Genomic DNA, 19,032 nt, shown 5'->3' with positions numbered 1-19,032 from the left:
TTCATTTTAACTTTAGTTTTTCTTTTCTCTGTGCTCTATTCACAATGACTAATATAATTAATGAGTGTCAATAAATTACATTAAAAGCATAAATGTTAATCTTGTCCAGTCACTTGCCATTGATCTCCCATATTACTATTTAAAATCAAAGCAATTATATCCTTAAGTATGTTTTTGTTTTACATTTTAGTGCAACTATTGCATCATCATAGCCTGAGGAGGCTCATGCCTATAGTTTCAGATGCTAAAAATGCAGAGGAAAAATAATTGTTCTTAATATTTATGGGAAACAAAACATGTCGGAAAAACGACAGAATTACTTAAGTCTTCAGGATTCAACCACTTCATGTCAGCATTTAATATGTCACACATTTCACAGCATAATTTTAAAAGGTTCACTATGTCTAAAATCACATCATCTCATTATTTGTGTTACTTTAGCTTAACATTTAATCTTCTTTAATCTTCTGTTGTTCCAGAAGTCTTCGGGTTCATTCACAGGCTAACCGTCGCTAAATAGCTAACACAACTCCATACAGGTGTGACTGAACAGACACACAGGCAGATGGGTGGAGGTGGCTGTTGTAGTGGTAGGGAGGGAAGATGGTGGTGCTGCAGGTGTTCTGATCATTGTGAAAATTGTGACTTGTGAGGTTTCAGCAACATGCAGGACCATCAGCAACCAGGTGGTGACCAGGTGGTGAACAGAAGATCTTCCATGTTTAGACCCTGCTCTAACTTCTTGAGTCCGGTCCAGTCCGGTCCTGGAATTCATTCCCCGTCTGTTTTCCATCTTCTCACTCTGACTCCCAGCTCTCTGCTGCACTGTCCAGCTCACTATACACCAGCTTAAGAACTGCTTAGGAAAAACTGCTATTATACCAACTCAATAATCCTGTATCACACACAAACACACACGCCCACATAAAGGACCAAACACAAACATTCATGTTGTTGATGTACTAGAAACACAGGGTTCCTGGGAGAAAAGCCAGGCCAAAGGTAAAAGAGAGCTCTTCTTTTTTAAAACATTTTATGCAATCAGTTGAGCATAGAAGGACATCTACCGAACAGAACAGCAACATTTTCATAAATGTCTTAAACTTGAGTAAAATGAAATGTCTAAAAGAATGAACCCAATTAATAAATTATTATATGTAGTATATGTAAATATACTACACTGATTTGTAATTAAATCAAAATAAAAAGAAACTGTCTACACATGCTCTTAATTTTATGCTTGGTTTCAATTGTGAACTTGGCTGTGGACTCACTCTCTCAACCAAGTAATCCTCCACCCTCATCGCATCACATTCTTTGTCTCATTCTCAGCATGGCAGCCAAGCAGGACAGAGATCCCATGTTACACATTTCAGACTTGTTGACTTGTGTAGAGAGCTGTAGTCACTCACCATGGAGAACCATATATCCTGAAGCCTCGCACAGTGACCTCAGAGTCCTGCAGGTAGATGCAGTTGGTGAGCAGCGACTGGACATTCTCATAATTCTCAGGCTTCAGCTTGGAGGCTGAAGGGAAGTAGTAGAAGTCCTGTTTAATGAGGTCTGCCATGAACTCCTGGTCAAAGGTCAACTCATGGTTCCCAGCAATCACTATTTTGATGTCGTAGGGCAGAGTACCTGGGTTAGAAGAGAGAAATATTAGAGGGATGAATGACCAAAGAGGACAGATGCAAGGTTAAAAAAGAAGGACACAATAAGTTAAGAAGTGGCCAGGCAGATATGTGGAAATTGCAATAAATACATTATGATAATAAATAAATAAGCATAATGAAGGAAATGCACATGGGAGAAAAAAAGTATGAAATCAGGGAACGAAGAGGAATGTAGGAAGAGAGGAGAAACAGAGATGAAGACAGAAGGAAGCACAGCGGAGGAAGAAACTGCGGACCATGTGAAACCCCTCTCAGATGGTTTAAAATTTACATGTGACAAGTGACATGTGACTTCTTGTTTTCCTCGCTAATCCTAGTAAATCTGTACATCTGTCTTAGATTTCCTCAATCAGTCAAGGTCTCAACCCAGTGCACTGCTACCTTTTGTTAATGCAAGCAAAGCTGAATGCGTCCCTCTGAAAACAGGAAGGAGAATAAAGGAAAGCAGAATGTCACTGTCACTTTTATGATGCAGAATATTAAACATTTACAGGCTAGAGCAACCACTGCTGGATTTTTACCCCATCTTCTTTCATCATCTTCCTCTAATCAAACCCTCACTTCTTCATCCTCTCCTCCTTTTCAATGGCTTTAATTGGCTATTCAATGCTTGGCACAGCAGGGTGCCACATTGATCTGAGCTCATCAAGTCCAGCAGTGTCTGTGCCTTCACAATTTCAAATGACGTTTTCAAAGCTTGACTAAAGAAACAGAGTCAACATTGACAAACATCTGGAGGTCTGCTGTGTGAGGTAGTTTGGCTGGCAGAGAGTTCAATCACCATTCTTATTCCATTATTACTGCCAGCACAGCACAGTGTGCTGCTCAACGCGCCAGTTTGTGTATCAGCGGGCCTATTTGTGAGTGACTTTCCAATGTGTGCACAAGTTTGCATGCATCTGTTCATGAACATGTCATGTTAGTGAAAAGGAGTAATTAAAGTCAGCTTCAGAGGAAGCTGACAGCCAGGCGACAAGTCTGTCATAACAGCCAATCACAGCTCAGTGCCAGTGGAAGGACAGAGGGAGGGAGAGGAAGGAGACGGCAAAAGAAATACTTTGGGAAGCCCAAAAATCCTTGAGTGTGAAGGAGGAATAATAAGAAGATGAAAGCAGCTGTCAAAGAGAGGCCATTTCTACGGTTTGGGCCTGGGACGACGCCTCTTCATACATAACTGCCATTTGTTTGGAGAAAGGGCTTGTGTTTAGTTGTCACAAAGACACAGAAAAAAATCCCGATAAACAAGGGGCTGCACTTTCCCAAAGGCAAATGGATACACAAAACCAATGCACAGCAAACTCATTTTCTGATTCCTTTTTGTCTAAAAACATCTACATTCGTTAGAGAACTTTGGCTTCAATTGTACCGTAAATTGTATAGGGAAGGAACAGACTTTAAATTAAGAGAAATCAAAACACCGTGATCTGATTTTTTTTTTTTTTTTTTTTGTTAAAACAGGTCTGCCACATTTATTGTATTGTTTTATTTTCCTTATGTGGTGTATGTTGGAAATAGCACTGAAGACTTTAGTGTCTTATTTTGTATTTTCTGGTACATGAAAAGGAGCATTTGCTTTAGAAATACATCATAATAATTTTGACCTTTTACATGAAAAATTATCTTTATTTCTAGGAATAAACACAGTCAAAATTTAGATTTTGATACAAAATCTAAATTTAAACTTCTGTAACACTATAGCTTTTGTTTATGTTAAAGAATAAAATGTATGTTTGTGAAGTTTGTAGAGATAAATGTTCACGTCTGATTCTGGAAAAATAAATATTTTTTTTATTTATTTTAAATGAAAATATAGAGCAGCTGCACAGTGGCGGCTCCTATTGGTAGCATACAGTATATGTTACGAAGGCACTGTTGCCTTGCAGCAAGAAGGTCCTGGGTTCTCTCCAGGTTCTCCGGCTTCCTCCCACAGTCCAAAAACATGACTGTCAGGTTGACTGATCTCTAAATTCTCCTTGACATGAGTGTGTACATGGTTGTTTGTACTGTTTGTATCTGTGTTGTCCTGTGATGGATTGGCGACCTGCCCATGGCGACCCTGCCTCTAACCCGTTGTCCGCTGGAGATAGGCACCAGCTGCCCTCGTGGCCCCATTTAGAGATAAGAGTGTATGGTAATGGATGGATGGATGAAAAGGGTGTTTTGATCAAATAATCAAAACTAATAAATACAGCTGTAACAAATGAGAGGTTTTTTAGGTTAGTTCAAAGTATTATTTCTTTAATTTATGCAAAGATTTTTTTTATCCTTCTATTAGTTACTTTTGGGGAGGCTAAAAAATAAAGCGAGATGTTCTGCATGTTATGATGAGACTATTCTACTGCATCGTCTTTGAATAGTTATTTTTTAATTAATAACAACATAAAACAGTCTGTCCAGTACCGTGGACAGAAGGGTGGGTTTAATTTAGACTGGAAGACTGCTGCTGTTCACTGTGAGTAGTAAGACTTAGACACACTTAGCCTTTGTGATGTGGCCAGTGAAGAAGTAACTGAAGTTTAGTCAGAATTTCTCATTTCACAAAAATAATCTTTGACAGTTCACATACATGGAGTAACTTTAACTTAAACTTTCCTCCCATGGTGGTTCATTCACGTACATTGCTAACTCTGCGCTAAGCCTGAAGTTTTTTTTTCTTCAGTTTTTTCACCATGGCTCACCTTTTATTTCTGTGTGGACCAGGTGACGAAATGTACAGGAGCTGCAGTGGCCAAAATACTACAGAAACCACATAAGGTCTTCAAATCACCACTATCAATAAATTCTACATGTTTTGATTTCCATTTTGTTTGGTGAATTTTGTGATTCTGTCTGATTTTTCCACATTGCGGAAATCATTCGGTCTTAAATGAAAGCTTTTTATCCCTTCAACCATCTAGTTTCTCCTTGTCATTTTTCAGTCCTATTTCTGTATTGTCCGTAGTGTTGCTGCATGCCCTTCCCTTCTGCTGCAAACGTTCAAAATCAAGTCTGTGACATCCTGCCACTAATTCTACCTGGTGGTTTCCAGGTAAACTACCTTTCAGCTACACTATGCAGCCTACAGGTATGTTTATGATTTTGTGTCCATGCGTAATCTTTGTGTGTTGTATATGTAGATGCCTGAGATCGTCTGTATGCATGGAGCTAGCTAGATGTGTGTGGGCTCTAACTGCACCCACAGGAAATCTTCCGGAGCACGGCCATCATTGTTCTGTCGCTGCTATGGGTGGTCTGCTCTTTGAAGAGGAAAATCCCTGGTCTGGCCAAAGCTCCCACATGTACAGGCGGATTATTGCCCATTGTGTGTGTGTGCATGTGTGTGCTCTGACGTGTGTATGTGCACACATAGATTCCCAAAGAAAGGCAAAAAATCCAGCCTGCCAACAGTTAATTCCAAAGTGTGCATGTGTGTGTGTGTACATGTCGATATTAAAAAGCAGTAGCCAAAACATCTTGCCAAATAACTTAATAACAGTGTAAGTCTGGGAATTCTGGGAGTGTGTGCAGTTGCATAAAAATAAGGGCCAAATACTTCCTGCCAGTCTGAAATTTGTTTCCATAGGAGTTAATAAATAAGGAAGTGGCAGCACTCAAACTTTCCTCTGAAGTAAGACGAAAAGAAAACTCAGGTTCTTTCAAACCTTCATCCTGTCTTCTTTCTCTATTTGTTACATCATTAATTTAAATCAGTTTTATCAAAATTCTTTGAAACTATTTAGAAAATCAATAGTATTTGACTCCAGAAAATCTCCCTAGGTGTGAGTGTGTGTGTGCATGGTTGTTTGTCCTGCATATCTCTGTGTTGCCCTGCGACAGACTGGCGACCTGTCCAGGATGTACCCCTCCTCTTGCCCGGAATGTTAGCTGGAGATGGGCACCAGCACCCCTCCCGATCCCACTAGGGACAAGGGTGTTAGAAAATGGATGGATGGATGAATATTAGGCTACTTGAATACTTTGAGGCTACTTAAATGTCAAGAACACTCTGTCTCTTAGTCAGACTCTGTTACGGCCAGTGGCCTTGTATGTTTTCTTTTTCTCTTCCGTATCGGTTATCTGCAGCTTTCCAACCAAATTGACTCCACTAGGAAATGGATGCAGCCCTCATCCTCCTGTGCAACTCCCTGAGGCCTACAGCAGAGCTGATTGGCTCACCAATTATCAGCTCCACCAATCCCTGATGAGGCATCCTTATTTAAACCCAAGACTTCCTGGGAGAAGTATGGCTGATTCTTTGTTCAGACAGCTTGCCACTTTGATGGGTATTTGTTGACTTCTGTACACAGCACTGTCTTTTTGTGAGCTTTTGTAAATCTTTGTTACCTTTGATCGTCCCTGTGGGGGGTTTGTATGTAAGCTTATAGTAGCCTGACTCCTACTAGAATTTTGTTGTTTTTTGTTTAACCTTAGGTTTTAGTCCAGTTTTGTTTGATTAAGATCATTGGCTTACAGCTCTGGTTGTTTTGTGTGTATTGTTTTATTTAGTATTTTTTGGTTAAAAGACCCTAACTTTTGATTGTAGTTGTTTTTTAACTTTTTATTTTGTTAAACCCAAACAATAAACCCTAAATTGATAAACCTTTAACATCTAGGTTTCTTTAATGTTTCTTCTCCTTCCCCCTGGCTGAGCTGGGTCGTAACAGACTTATTTTTTGTTGTTAAAAATATCCAGAACATTTGAAACCGTCAATGTTAGAACACACTGATGATGGTCAGTGTGTTCTAACATTCCAGAACCATAGGAGCTCCGTAATGCTGGAAAGATTTCGCAACCAAAAAATAATAATCCGGAAAAATGTTACGTTATGCAGAATCTCACTGGAGCCAAATCTTATTCATCTAATAATTAATGAACTATATGTTAATTTACGTTGTTTAGGCTTTTACTCTCTGACCTGAGGCCCACTGACTCCTAATCAGAACCTCTGATTCGGTCCAGAATCACACACTTTAGCCTGACTCTTAAATTTCTTCAGAAATGTTCTAGTTATTGTTAGCTAGTAGTATTTCATTTGTTCCTTGTTAATTTTATAAATAACCCACTAGTAGGTAATGGCTGGATTCCTAACACAGTAGTAGATTATTACTAGACAAATGTTAACTACCCAATAAATAACTGTTCTTGTAATAGTTAACAAGCAGTTATTTTTCAATTTTGTATCATTAATGTCTTTGTGAATAAGGACATGTGGCCCTCAGAGGGAGGACCAGGGTCAGCTGGAGAGGGCAGAGTGAGTCCCAACCATAATGTAGTCCAACATCTGGACAAATGAGAGTGAACTACAGAAGTTCCACTTCACAGCATCCAGGACTTAAATGATCATGTACTGATGGTTTTGTGCCACATTCCTTGGCAGACCTTCATAGATCTGGAGGTCTCTGCTGCAGTGGGCTGATGCTGTGACACATACACAGTGAACCCCAACCTAGACTCACATTTTCGAAGATTTTTCTTTAGCTCTGAGTTATTCATAGAAAATTTGCCTATTCACAGACTGTTTTTTCTTTTTGTTAAAAATATCCAAAACATTTGAAAGAAAATGCAGCTTCAGAAGCTGAAATACCCATGAAGAAGAACTCTGCAAAACCTCCTGAAAAAGAGCAGCTGGTGAAGGAAGTAAGAGGAAGAGATACAACTTCTCTGCATTCATTGGACTGCGCAGCTAGATCATCACCTTTAACCAACATTTATCACTGCCACGTACCTGTTTGGTTCATGTCATCTTATACTTCTCATTATCTCAATGCATATTAGTGTATAATACATGTCTATGATGTCTCAAGTATTTGCGGATTTCAGCTTTGTGGTTGTGGTCCCAAACCCCCTCCTGTACCACGAGTCCACTGTATACATACATTAGATGAATTTGATTATTCAACTCCTTTCATTATTGCCATCTCTGTCACTGTCTGTCTGACTCTGAACACTCTCTTTACGTGTAGAACTGTGTAAGGTTTTGAACCCGCGGCACAATGTTAGCCAGAATAAAAAGAACAGTTGGATTCAAAGTGAAGCTTCAGACAAAACACAACTGATGTTCAGCGACAGATAAATTACACACTCAGTGGTGGTTTCATGACAGTGTGAGAGAAACACAGAGATGAAAGACTGACTGGGCAAAAAAAGTAATATATCATATGAAATAGAAACAAAGAAGATATGCGAGATAAAGGTACACAATGAAGGAAGATAAAAGAACTTTTGCCTTTCCACCTCAACTCAAACTTCATACACATTTCATTTAATGCACCACCCGCACACTCCAGGTTCCATCACACCCACATAAACACACACATAATTGAGTAAGCAGAGCCAAAACAAAGACAGCCAGTAATTATGAGGAGCCACACACAAACACCACCTACTGCGCCACGCATCCAAAAGCATTATTTTATCTGAGTCCAGCAGAACTTCCTAACACTTCACAACGTCCACAGCAAACATAATGCATTTCGCACACGGGCACATCCAGAGACGTTCACACAGAGGCAGTGACAAAGACAGATACGGCGCATCATCAAGCATCCTCGTAGGTGGTCTGTCTCCTCTCTGGCTCTCTGGCATTCCATCTCTCTCTTTTATTCTGTCTGCTCCACTTCCTTGTTTGGTGTGACAAACGTCGCCTCCAGGATAATGTGGTGGAAGATTAAGCTGCAACTTTCACAACAAGCAGCGTGGGCATCTGATGAATGCTGATGAATTAAAGGTACTTGGCAACAAGCCATCCACCCCAGGCCTGGGTTTTGGTTTCTATTATGTCAACTTAAATCAGTGTTAAACAACAACTCGTTTACTCTGAGCCACTTTGCAGAATTCTGTTCAACTATTTGTTCTTCAAAACTATTTAGAGCAAATTTAGATTTTATCATCACCAAGTCGTACTGGAACAAGAAGAAATTCAACTGTTTGACTAAACTGCCCGTTTAGTCAGTGTAGAACTGTTTGACTGGAGAGGCCAGAAGTGAGACGGTTTTAGACAAACTAAACAAACTACACAAAAATGTCAAACTTTGCACATAAACATAAAGATAGAACCCTAAACAACTTGTTTTTGACAGTTTATCAGCAAAAGTAGTTGTTTTGGGGTTTCACATCCTGCTCCTTCATTAAGAAGTCATGATATACATTTGGCTTCAAGGTGAATCCCTTAATTTTTTATCAAATACAGCGCCACACTAAGTGAAATCATCTACTTGTGTCTTGTCTACACTAAGACAAGCTACAGTGCTGCTGACTTCCTTCATCTGCTCCTTGTTAAAGTCTCCAGCAGTTTGACCTGGGGTTGTAAAAGGCCTCCCTCTCCTTGACAGAGAGTGTGAAAGAAACATTTATTATAAAACATACAGTACAGACCAAAGGTTTGGACACAACTTTTAATTCAATGAGTTTCCTTTATTTTCATGACTATTGACATTGTAGATTCACACTGAAGGCATCAAAACTATGAATAACACATGTGGAAATATGCACTAAACAAAAAAGTGTAAAACAACTGAAAATACCCCTTATATTCTAGTTTTTTCAAAGTAGCAACCTTTTGCTGTGATTACTGCTTTGCACACACTCTGCATTTTCTTGATGAGCTTCAAGAGGTCGTCACCTGAAATGGTTTTCACTTCATAGTTGTGCCCTGTCAGGTTAATAAGTGGGATTTCTTGCCTTATAAATAGTCATGGAAATAAAGAAAACCATTGCATTAGAAGGTGTGTCCAAACTTTTGGTCTGTACTGTACATTAATGATCCTGACTCAGAGAGGACTCTGCAACAGAAAAACTAAAAACAAGGAAAGATATGTATGTTCATCATGTTGGAAATGTTTTTCTTGGAAACTCCTCTGCCTATAAATGTTTCCTGAACTATGAATACAAATTTCAGTACTTACAAAAAAAAATAGTGAAAATGTTTCTGTAAGCACTTCACAGCCAATTGAATCTTTTTCCTTCCCTTATGCACATACAGTAGATTAAGTAGCACAGATTTGTAAAAATGCAAACAGAACAAACAAAAGCCCCGAGGGACAAATGCAAAATGGCTGGCTAAATCTACAGTCGGATGAAGTTTTTTCAAGTTCGCTGATTTAAATTTAACAGGGAGGAAGTAAGTAGAGAGAGAAATTAGAAATGAAGACAAATGGAGAATAGAAGTGCAGACATAAGTGCAGACCTAGGTGAGGAGGGAAACCCAAGAATAGGAACAAGAAAATGGCAAACTAAGGAGAAATAGATGTGTGACAAGGGCAGGAAGAAAAGGAGGGAGGCAGAAGAGGAGTACAACATACCATAAAAAGACAGCATAAAAGTTTAATGCCCTCACTGTTACAGAGCTAAAGGAAGCAATACAGCAGAAAACTGAGGAAAGATAAAGAAGCTAAACAGAAGTAGAGATATGAGGAAACAGAGTAAAAGAGTGTAAAACCCAAAGTGGAGATGGAGAGGCCAAGATATGCAGAGAAAGACCTCTCTCCCTTTTCTGACCAGAAAAGAGCAACAACCCATACTTACTTGCATTTAAAATGCCTGAATGATGATTGCATCACAGTCTCTGCTCATTTATTATTCAACAGAACAGAACAGAGCAGGCTTTAAATAAGATGCTAAAGGCTGTGAACCCTGCAGCCTCCAGCCAGAAAGTAGACTCACATCTAAGAGGAGGATAGTGAAACTAATTGTGGGAAACTGTGCCACAATTCTGTATTATTCCAAAGCCACACTAATATTTTCACAATAACTGAGGTTAAATGTGTAAACTGGCAGGAGACTGTCATAGTCACACCCACAGTTTCACTTCATTTCACCTTTCAAAGCCTTTAAACATCTCCAGATCATTGGACTGAATAAATATTCTTCTTATCAGAGTACAGTACACGCATTAGCAAATCCATCCATCCATCCATCCATCCATCCATCCATCCATCCATCCATCAGCTGATAGACCCAGACATCCCTCTCACCAGACATCCCTTTCCCCAGCAGCCTGGAGGAGCTATTCTAGAATCCCAGGACATCTGTAGGTTTTCTCCAGGTACTCCAGCTTCCTGCAGCAGCCCAAAAACATAACTGTTGGGGATCTCTAACTGTGGATGGTTGTGTCTCTGTGTGTCCCACCTCTCGCCCAATGAGGAGGCAGACACCACTTTGCAAGCATTTCCATTACTGGTTTTCTGGCCCACTGCTGGCTTTTTGAGCAGGACTGAAGTTTGATGTGAACAGACTGCTGTTACCTGTATGGTTCATGAAACTCAAGAGGGACTAGTATAATATTTAGAACCACAAAGGAAGGAGAAGGTAAAACCCAAGTATAGTTTTACCTGCAGGAAGTATAGTTTTAGTATTTACTATTTACAACTCAACTGAACTACACCTGCTCTGTAATAATAAATCAGCTGTTCAAATGCACAAGCATTCCCCCAAAACCACCATGAAGTAGATCTTGCACACAGTAACAGTTAACAGAGAACCACTGCAGCAGCTGGAGACGGGCCTTCGAGCCAGAACCTCAGCCATCAGCCTCCTAATGGAAACACAACAGGTTCAGGTTTTGTGTGGAGAGGAGCGAAGTCCAGCCACACAGAGCCAGGGGGAAAGGGGCAGAAGTTGTTTGTCTGAACGCCACTAAACAGAAAATGAATGGACAGCAAGTGGCAAATGAAAAAAAGAGCGAAACAGACACAATCTCACACTGAATGCCCCGCAGCTCTCTTGGGATGGAATTTGCACCAAAATGCAAAATGATAGTTGCTCCTTATTGATTGTACACCAAATAACTTGCGTTTAAATGCAACACACACTGTTTAACTGCTACTTTTATGATAATGAGTTACAAATTCTGCCAATTTAACAACATTTTTATGGAGGGTTTTTAGCACTGCAGGCCTGGCCTGAAAAGAAAACTGTAGATGCATCTCAATAAACTCATTTTATGTAAAGAGTGAACTGAATTTACTCTTAAACACTGAAATATTTATTTCTATAAATTGAAATGATTGTGGCTTACAGCTAATGAAAAAATAAAATTCAGTTTTCTTCACAAGAATTCTCAAAAAAGTATCTGATTTGATTATTTGAAATAAATGCTTGAAATGGTTATGTCACTCTGAAATAAATTCCAATTTCACTAATGTTTTAAATTTCTGAGATTTAGCTTTAAATGATAAGCTGATTACCTGTAGTCCAGAACTATAAGAACACAACAATATGTGAAATATTTAAAACTTTAAAAACTGAAAAAGACTTGCAAAAGATAACTTTTAAAGTAAGTTCTATCTAAGTACAACTCCATTACAAAGTTGCATCACAAATGTTCAATAAAAAAGATATTCTGTGCAAAAAGACGAACCCTAGTTGGTCATCCTGAAAATGAAATGACATAATGACAGAGTGTCTCGTTACTCGCTGCTACCAAGGGAAATAAACATCCACTTGTGGCTTCAAACTGCCAAAACCTGCATGGGGCACAGACCAGTTTGGGTGATGGTGAAGGAATTGAAGGACCGAGTTCTTAATAGAACAAAATGAAACAGTAGAAAACAGCGACAACAACCATAACATCTCATGTTGTCAAAAACCAAAAGTATTCCTGGAGAAAATGAAAATCTTCTCCCTTACCGACAAAAGTTACAGTTTTCTGCATCTATTTAAAACAATGTCCCGTTCCACTGCACACAGTCAGGTGACTGTTGATTAGAGTTCATAGTATTTGACAATCAAAGCAGCAGTTTTACAGTACAGCTATTGTGACCAAGACCAAACCCAGTGACCTCCAGATGTGAAAGCAGGGGGTTGTTACTCCAAAATTGTCATATCAAAACATCTACTAAGGTATATGCAACATTACAATGTCATGTAGTGTTCTACTTTCTCTATAAATCAAATTTATCAGTAACTGTAGACCATTATAATATACAAAGCCTCTTCTAAGGTGTGTTCCTCATGTTTTCACAACACAGCACTACTATGATTAAAAACATTGTATAACTTCACTGCACATTTAGCTTCTGTCTCACCTCATCAGTGATACATGCTGGATCAAATTCTGATGTTTGAAAAAGGAGGCAAGGAAGTAGTATAAAGCATTAGCTGCATGCAGTTAGCCAAGCTTGTTGTGATGTCTGTCTCTTTTCCATCCACCTTCTCATATGTTTTTCTCTCTGAACTTATTGCTTTGAGTGACTTAACTGAGTTATTTCATTTCTCTTGCTCCATTTTCCATCTCTGTCTGATCATCTTCTACTCCCACAGCTTGACTGCCAATCAGGGGAACTTTGTAACAGCTAGCTGTGTGACAGGGTGATAGCTATGGAGGAATTTTACTGCCATAAGTCAAGAAGAGTACACATTTTCAGTTTGAAAACAGAAATTAATTTCTTTGTTCTCAAAACTTGTAATGTTTGCACTCAAAACTTGTGCTCTCTCAAATATTGTCTGTGCTCTCTCAAATATTTGTAATCGCGCTCAGATTTTCTCCTTGCGTGCAAAACTTCCCTCTGCATGGATTAACTTTCTGCTTGCAAACCTCTCAGCTCGCCCTTTCTGCTCTCTTTTGAAACAAAAAAGTACCGTTGGTTCCAGCCAGTAGAATAAAGGTGTTGTACTGTGCGGTGGGAGCCTCCTGGAGGACACTTTTGCTTCCTTCTAGTGGGTGTACCTGTGTGGCTGTGTCTGTCTAGATAGATAGATATGTATCTATATCGATCTATAGATACGGACAATCTAGATCGATAGATACTAATAGAAAGCCATTAAACTGATAAAAATCATTATAACCATTATTTTGAAATCAGGCTATGACTATTTACACTGTAACTAACCTCTGCAGTTCCACTCAAAAAAAATTGTTTTCAGCACAGTCTGGGTTTTCTCTCATTGACTCAAATTCTCTCTGGGTGATTTCTGACCAAAGTTGTGAACAATGAAGTTGATTTTCTGCTCTGTTTTAGAATCGTAGTCTGCCTGTAGTTTTAGTGATGGCAGCAGAGGAAGTGAATGAAGCTGTTCAGTCCATGTTGATCATGCTTAAAAATATTAAATTAACAAACACCCGCCTCTTTCGGATTTGCTCTTCTCTCTTCACAGTGGAGGATGGTTTTTTACGGCGCAGGCATTTTCTGGTTATCATCAAACTGGTACTTTACGTACGTCATGGACAAACATTAGAGATTGGATAAAATTTAAAACTTCAACACTGTACATGCCTCCAGGAAGCAAATGTTTCTCAACAGCCGGAAGCCCAGAATGCTATAACACCACATATAGGATATCTTTCTAACTTCACAAGAACTGTGCATTGACATTTCCTTCATTTCTACTGCCTCACCCAGACCATACCTTAAACCTGTTACCAGTATGCCTGACTCTAAACCCTAAACCTAACAGGGGCCAGGGGACCCAGAAACAAACAGCAATTTTTTAACGGGTTTTGGACCCCATAAGGTGAAGTTGGTCCTCACAACGTAGCATTTGACGGAAAAATGGGCCTCCAAGGTGAGAAATGCTAAACAGACACATGCGCGCACACACATAGTGTCCTTTTCTCAGTGACTGACAGCAGTAACTATATGGTTTTCTGTGACAATGACAAAGATAGTGGCTGGGGGATCATGGAATCAACCTCCAGGTTTTAAAACTCTGAGCTCCTCCACATACAAAAAAAGACCAGACTTACTTTACCTCCACAGTTCCATCATCTCCTCCATGTCCAATCACTGTTCCTGCATGAATTTCAACTCCTACCTCTTCACTCATCCTCTCCTTCCTCTCTCTGCCTGCCTCTCCTGCAACGCTGCCATCCCCTGACAAAGCCTTGAGTGGATGCCAGTCTCCCCTGCCTCCCCCGCCCTCAGAGCCAGCTGACTTCCTGATAAAAATAAAAGCCAAAAGAAGAATTGCACTAAGTGAGAGGGAGTAGAATGGGGAAGGACTGGACTGGGAGGAAGCTAGCTGGAAAATGTGAGGGAGAAAGAGGAATGGGAAAAAATGAAGGAGATAGAGAAAGGAAAATGGAAAGGAGAAACGATGGGAGGAAAAGAGAAAAGGCAATGAAAGTAAGGAGAAGGTAAAAAGTTTAGTAGCAGAATCATTTCTGACCGGGGTTAGGGGTCAGACTACAGCTGCTCACACTCTGAATCTGTTCTGCACAAGAAGCAGCAGGAGTCGCATTCATCAGTGAAAAGGCAGCGAACAGAGCCACATCATAAATATTTATATGAGAGGAGGAAGACAGCAGAGTTGCAGGGGAGGAGGAAATAATAGGAAAGGAGAGGAGCGATGAAGGAATGGAGAGAGAGGAGTGGAACTTCAGAGGTGGCACCAGGTGCTTTTGGCTCACTTTACCTTCTTATCCCCATCTCTCCCATTGGCTGGCCCGCTGCTGGAGCACAGCAACTCACCGAGCAACTTGCACTCCCTGCAGCTTTTATATACGTGAGTGGGTAAACAGGGGAAGGACAGGATGCCCCTCTCCCCCCTCAAAAAGCGAAATGAACACACAGAGGCTCACAGACTCACATAACAGACCTGGGAAGGTTTTTGAGGCAGCAATAATTATGATCAAGCTGCTGCTGTTTCATTTTCCAGTTTGTAACCCAGTTTTGTACAAAGACTCTTCATTCCTGACAGTTGATAAAATTCCAGCAGCTGCTTACTCAGTGGAGATGAGATGCTTCCAGGTGGAGGACAACAGAGCAGGAGGTTGAAATGGAATTAAAATCAAAGCTCTAAGTAGATTCTCTCAAAACAACAAAAAAAATCCACAAAATATTTAGAGACAACAAACTCCTACTAGAAATGTCAAGGCATTCATAAAACTGAGATCCTCCTGCTCTTTACACATTTTCTACACATTTTATATTCCTATGCATGACATCTTTAATTGTCTGTCTTTGTCCACCATTCAAATATTGGCCAGAGCTAAAAACTGTTGATCCTGTTGAACTGCCATCTGCCTGTTTGGGACCCTCAGCAAATTCTTCTCTTTCTACATGTTTACTAAAACTGGTAAGTTGGATTTAATTATGTATTGAAATATGTTGACATAAAACATTGCAACACAGATTCGACTGTAAATCCACTGAAGTGAAATGAATTCCAACTAAGCAAAATCAAGTGAATTCTGCCTTACTCAAACTCATCCTTAAAAGCCCAAAGTTCAACAGACATTCGTGCTCATGGATGACACGGGTTAAAATCTGACCTGAAGGTTCACATTTCAGCCGACAATGATACCCTCAAAAAAATTAAGCATTTTGTAAACCTTTTGTTAAAGTTTTCACTGTCGACTGAAGTCATTTCAGTTCAGTCAGTGAACATCTGAGAAGTTTGGATGCAACAAAGGGTTTCTTTTCTGTTTAAAGGTTTAGAAAATAAGAAAGCAGAGATTCTGCCCTGAATCTAAAAATTCTCTGAATGTACTCAAACGTCCTTGAGCTTATAACAGAATAAATAAAATCAGATAAGAGTTGAACTTACAAAATACACAAGAAACACATCATACTGAGAAAATGAACTGAAATAAACAGTGATTGTTTTATTTTTTTTTTACTTCTAAAGTTTTAAAAGGTGCTGCATGTGATTTGTACTTAAACTGCCTGTAGAATCCTAGTGGTAAAATTTAAACACCTGAGCCACAGTAGTGCTAGAGTCAAGGCTTTACTAACCTAGCCAGTCATTGAACTTTTTGACCTCAGAGGGCAGCCCAAGCTCGGTGAAATCTCCAGCATGAATGAACACGTCTCCGTACGGCATCTGGATGGCATCTGTGCGTGAATGAGTGTCTGAAATACACACGAAGCGTGTGTAGCCTGGAGGTTTGGGAGTGTCGTTGGGCATCGGGTCCACCCTGAGAAGGAAGAAATTAGCAAAGTCAAGGTTGAGTTTGAGGACCATAATAAAAGTGTCACTGCATGTGTAAAGTGTGCAGGTAAATAACAGTGTTTGCAAAAGTTCTGCAGTAGCAGGCTGACAGGAAAAGAAGTTTAAATTAGTATCCAACCTAAAGAAAAAAAAAACATCCCCACAGACTGAGGAAGCAAAGGAAGCAGGAGACTTGGGAAGAGGTGGGAACGAGAGACCACAATAAAAGCCCAGCACAAAGACACACTGAAGCAAACGTACAAAAATAGAAAAAGAATAAAGTACAGATATAGAAAAGTGTAGAGTCCTGTGGGATTTTCAGTGAGCATGTACATTCATCTGGTCTCCAGGGAACCAGGGAGATGGTGAATAACCATGGCCCACTTTAGGAAGTTTCCTCCAGCTACGGTTCCACACAGCCCTTTCTCCTCCACATTGTCGTCCCACCACATCCTAACCCCCCATCACCACCACCCACCATCCAACTTCTAGAATGTAAGAATCAGGATGTTGGTAAAAAGCAGATATCCACTACATGAATCTCAGACAGTCATGAAAAGTAAAGTAAAATGAACTAAGCGCAGTAAAAAAATGCTAAAGTTCACTTTAACATTTTCATTCCACTGACATGCTAATGAATATGGTCCTCAACTGGCAGAATTACTTTCTCACAATAAATATATATGTATATATACATATATTTTTATTCTGTCTATAATTAGTTTCATTACACAGAAACTGGCACAGAAACATATCCCCCACCCCCACACAGCCATATTGTTCTGCACTTTGCACTGTCACATTATCTGTACTTTGCCATAATTGGACCTGCTGCTACTTCTTTGGTGTGGTTGAGTTCCTTTAGTTAATTTAGTTGTATATATTGTTATTATTATTATTGTGTGTTTGCTTATTTATACTGTATATATTTGACCTTTTGCACGGGAGCTGCAATGGAAATTTCGTTGAATTCTGTTCAATGACAATAAATGCTATCTATCTAGATGCTTCAGACTCTATTAACTATACAAGATCATTTCTTAGGCTGCAGTAACTTTTATAAAAATGTGTCTTTTAGATATTTGTTTAAACCACCATGTCCTGACAGAATGGAATGAGACAGAAAGCTATGAGCTACTCCGTCTCCTTTCTGTGGTTCTACAATCAATCAGAGCCAGGAGGGGGACTGTCAAGAGAGGACGGGTCAGCTGCTGGACAGGTCAGCTGATGGACGTATCAGCTGAACTGTAACTAGAGCATTCCTACAACACAAAGCTGTAAGAATGATCCAAAATATCTTTATAAGGGGAAACATTAAAAGTTCTTTTTACTATAATAAAAAGTCTACGTCCTGCAGTAACCCTGTACCACCAAACCGTACACACACACACTCAGCCCAGCACCTTTCTGCTGCTAACATCCAAACCCTGACTCCTCCACATGACATGTTTCCATAGCTCCAGAGTCCAGCGACGGACAGAGAGCACTCACTCATGTAAGGCTTGGAAATGACTCAGCAGTGAAAATCCATTCCATGAAGCTTTCTGCTGTTCTTTACCCATGTGAAGACTACATGAAGCTTGGAGGACTGTAGCTAAAGAAACGTGTTATCCACTGACTGCTCTGACAACACTGTATGGCACAGTTGATGTTGTTACCAATCACTTCCACTTCGTTATAATACGACTAACAGCTGACTGTGGAATATTGGGAAACTCATTGGAGTGGTATCCTGTCATGGTGACCAACATGGCTTTTCTTCTCCAGACTACTCACATGTGGACATGCGGTGGCTGGAAGCGGCCCTGGTTGATGTTGTAGAAGGTGAAGGCCTGTGTGGGGTTGGTGCTGTACTCATCTACCTCCACAGCCGCCCTGCTGCCTCGCTGAGTGTGTGACTGGGCCTGGGACTGCTGCCGCCTTGCCGCCATGATTTCTGACAGTGTGAAGGCCATAGTTGTCTGTGGTGTCAGCTGCTTGGTGCTTTTGGTACTGGACAACGAGCGGACTGGATAGGCCAGAGGGGAGACTCTTGTCCTCAAACACAAGCTGAGCTCACTGTGGCTGTAATCTGTGGCGGGAACATGGCCTCCTGTTCCTCTGCTTATTGCAGCTCCTCAGCACCTAAAGGGATTACAAAGAACAGAATTCACCCACAGAGCTTTGGATAGCTGTGATCTGTAGCTAAACATTTACATGAGAGGGTATTTCCCAAAACACAAACACATTTCTGTGACAAACTGGAGTTTTTATTAAGTTTTAAAATAACTATCTAGTAATGATATTCTATAACAATGTCCTGTCCTGAACTCCTTTTTATCAAGAACTGCTAATCTGTCTCAATTGCTCTGACCGTTCCTCTTTAAATCTCTGTCTGGCTGTTTGGTTAGAAAGACTGACTGGTCCATCATGATAGATGGAAGACACAGTTTGAAGGTTTGGGGTCAGAGGTCATGTGTTAGTTGAGTTGTTGAGATGCAAATCAGCATCTCCCAGTTGTAAAAACAAGAC

General features: G+C 40.0%; 1 protein-coding gene across 2 annotated transcripts in view; it reads right to left on the bottom strand.

Moving 5' to 3' along the window:
• The window catches only part of mpped1 (metallophosphoesterase domain containing 1), a 67,934-nt gene that overhangs the window by 38,338 nt on the left and 10,564 nt on the right, over window positions 1-19,032 (bottom strand). Inside the window, exons 2-4 of one of the 2 annotated variants that reach the window (XM_028044175.1) lie at window positions 18,298-18,645; window positions 16,326-16,507; window positions 1,413-1,638 (exon numbers count right to left, since the gene is read on the bottom strand). In XM_028044175.1, coding sequence (XP_027899976.1) covers window positions 1,413-1,638; window positions 16,326-16,507; window positions 18,298-18,476 — 587 coding nt within the window. In that variant the 5' untranslated portion in view covers window positions 18,477-18,645. Of the gene's footprint in view, window positions 1-1,412; window positions 1,639-16,325; window positions 16,508-18,297; window positions 18,646-19,032 lie in introns of those variants that run through there. The other variant, XM_028044176.1, reaches the window with a different exon arrangement.

Source organism: Xiphophorus couchianus, chromosome 17 (genome assembly GCF_001444195.1).
Source record: "Xiphophorus couchianus chromosome 17, X_couchianus-1.0, whole genome shotgun sequence".
Taxonomy (NCBI): Eukaryota; Metazoa; Chordata; class Actinopteri; order Cyprinodontiformes; family Poeciliidae; genus Xiphophorus; species Xiphophorus couchianus.
The sequence above is the reverse complement of the archived record's forward strand: the minus strand, read 5'-3'. Positions and strand labels throughout refer to the sequence as shown.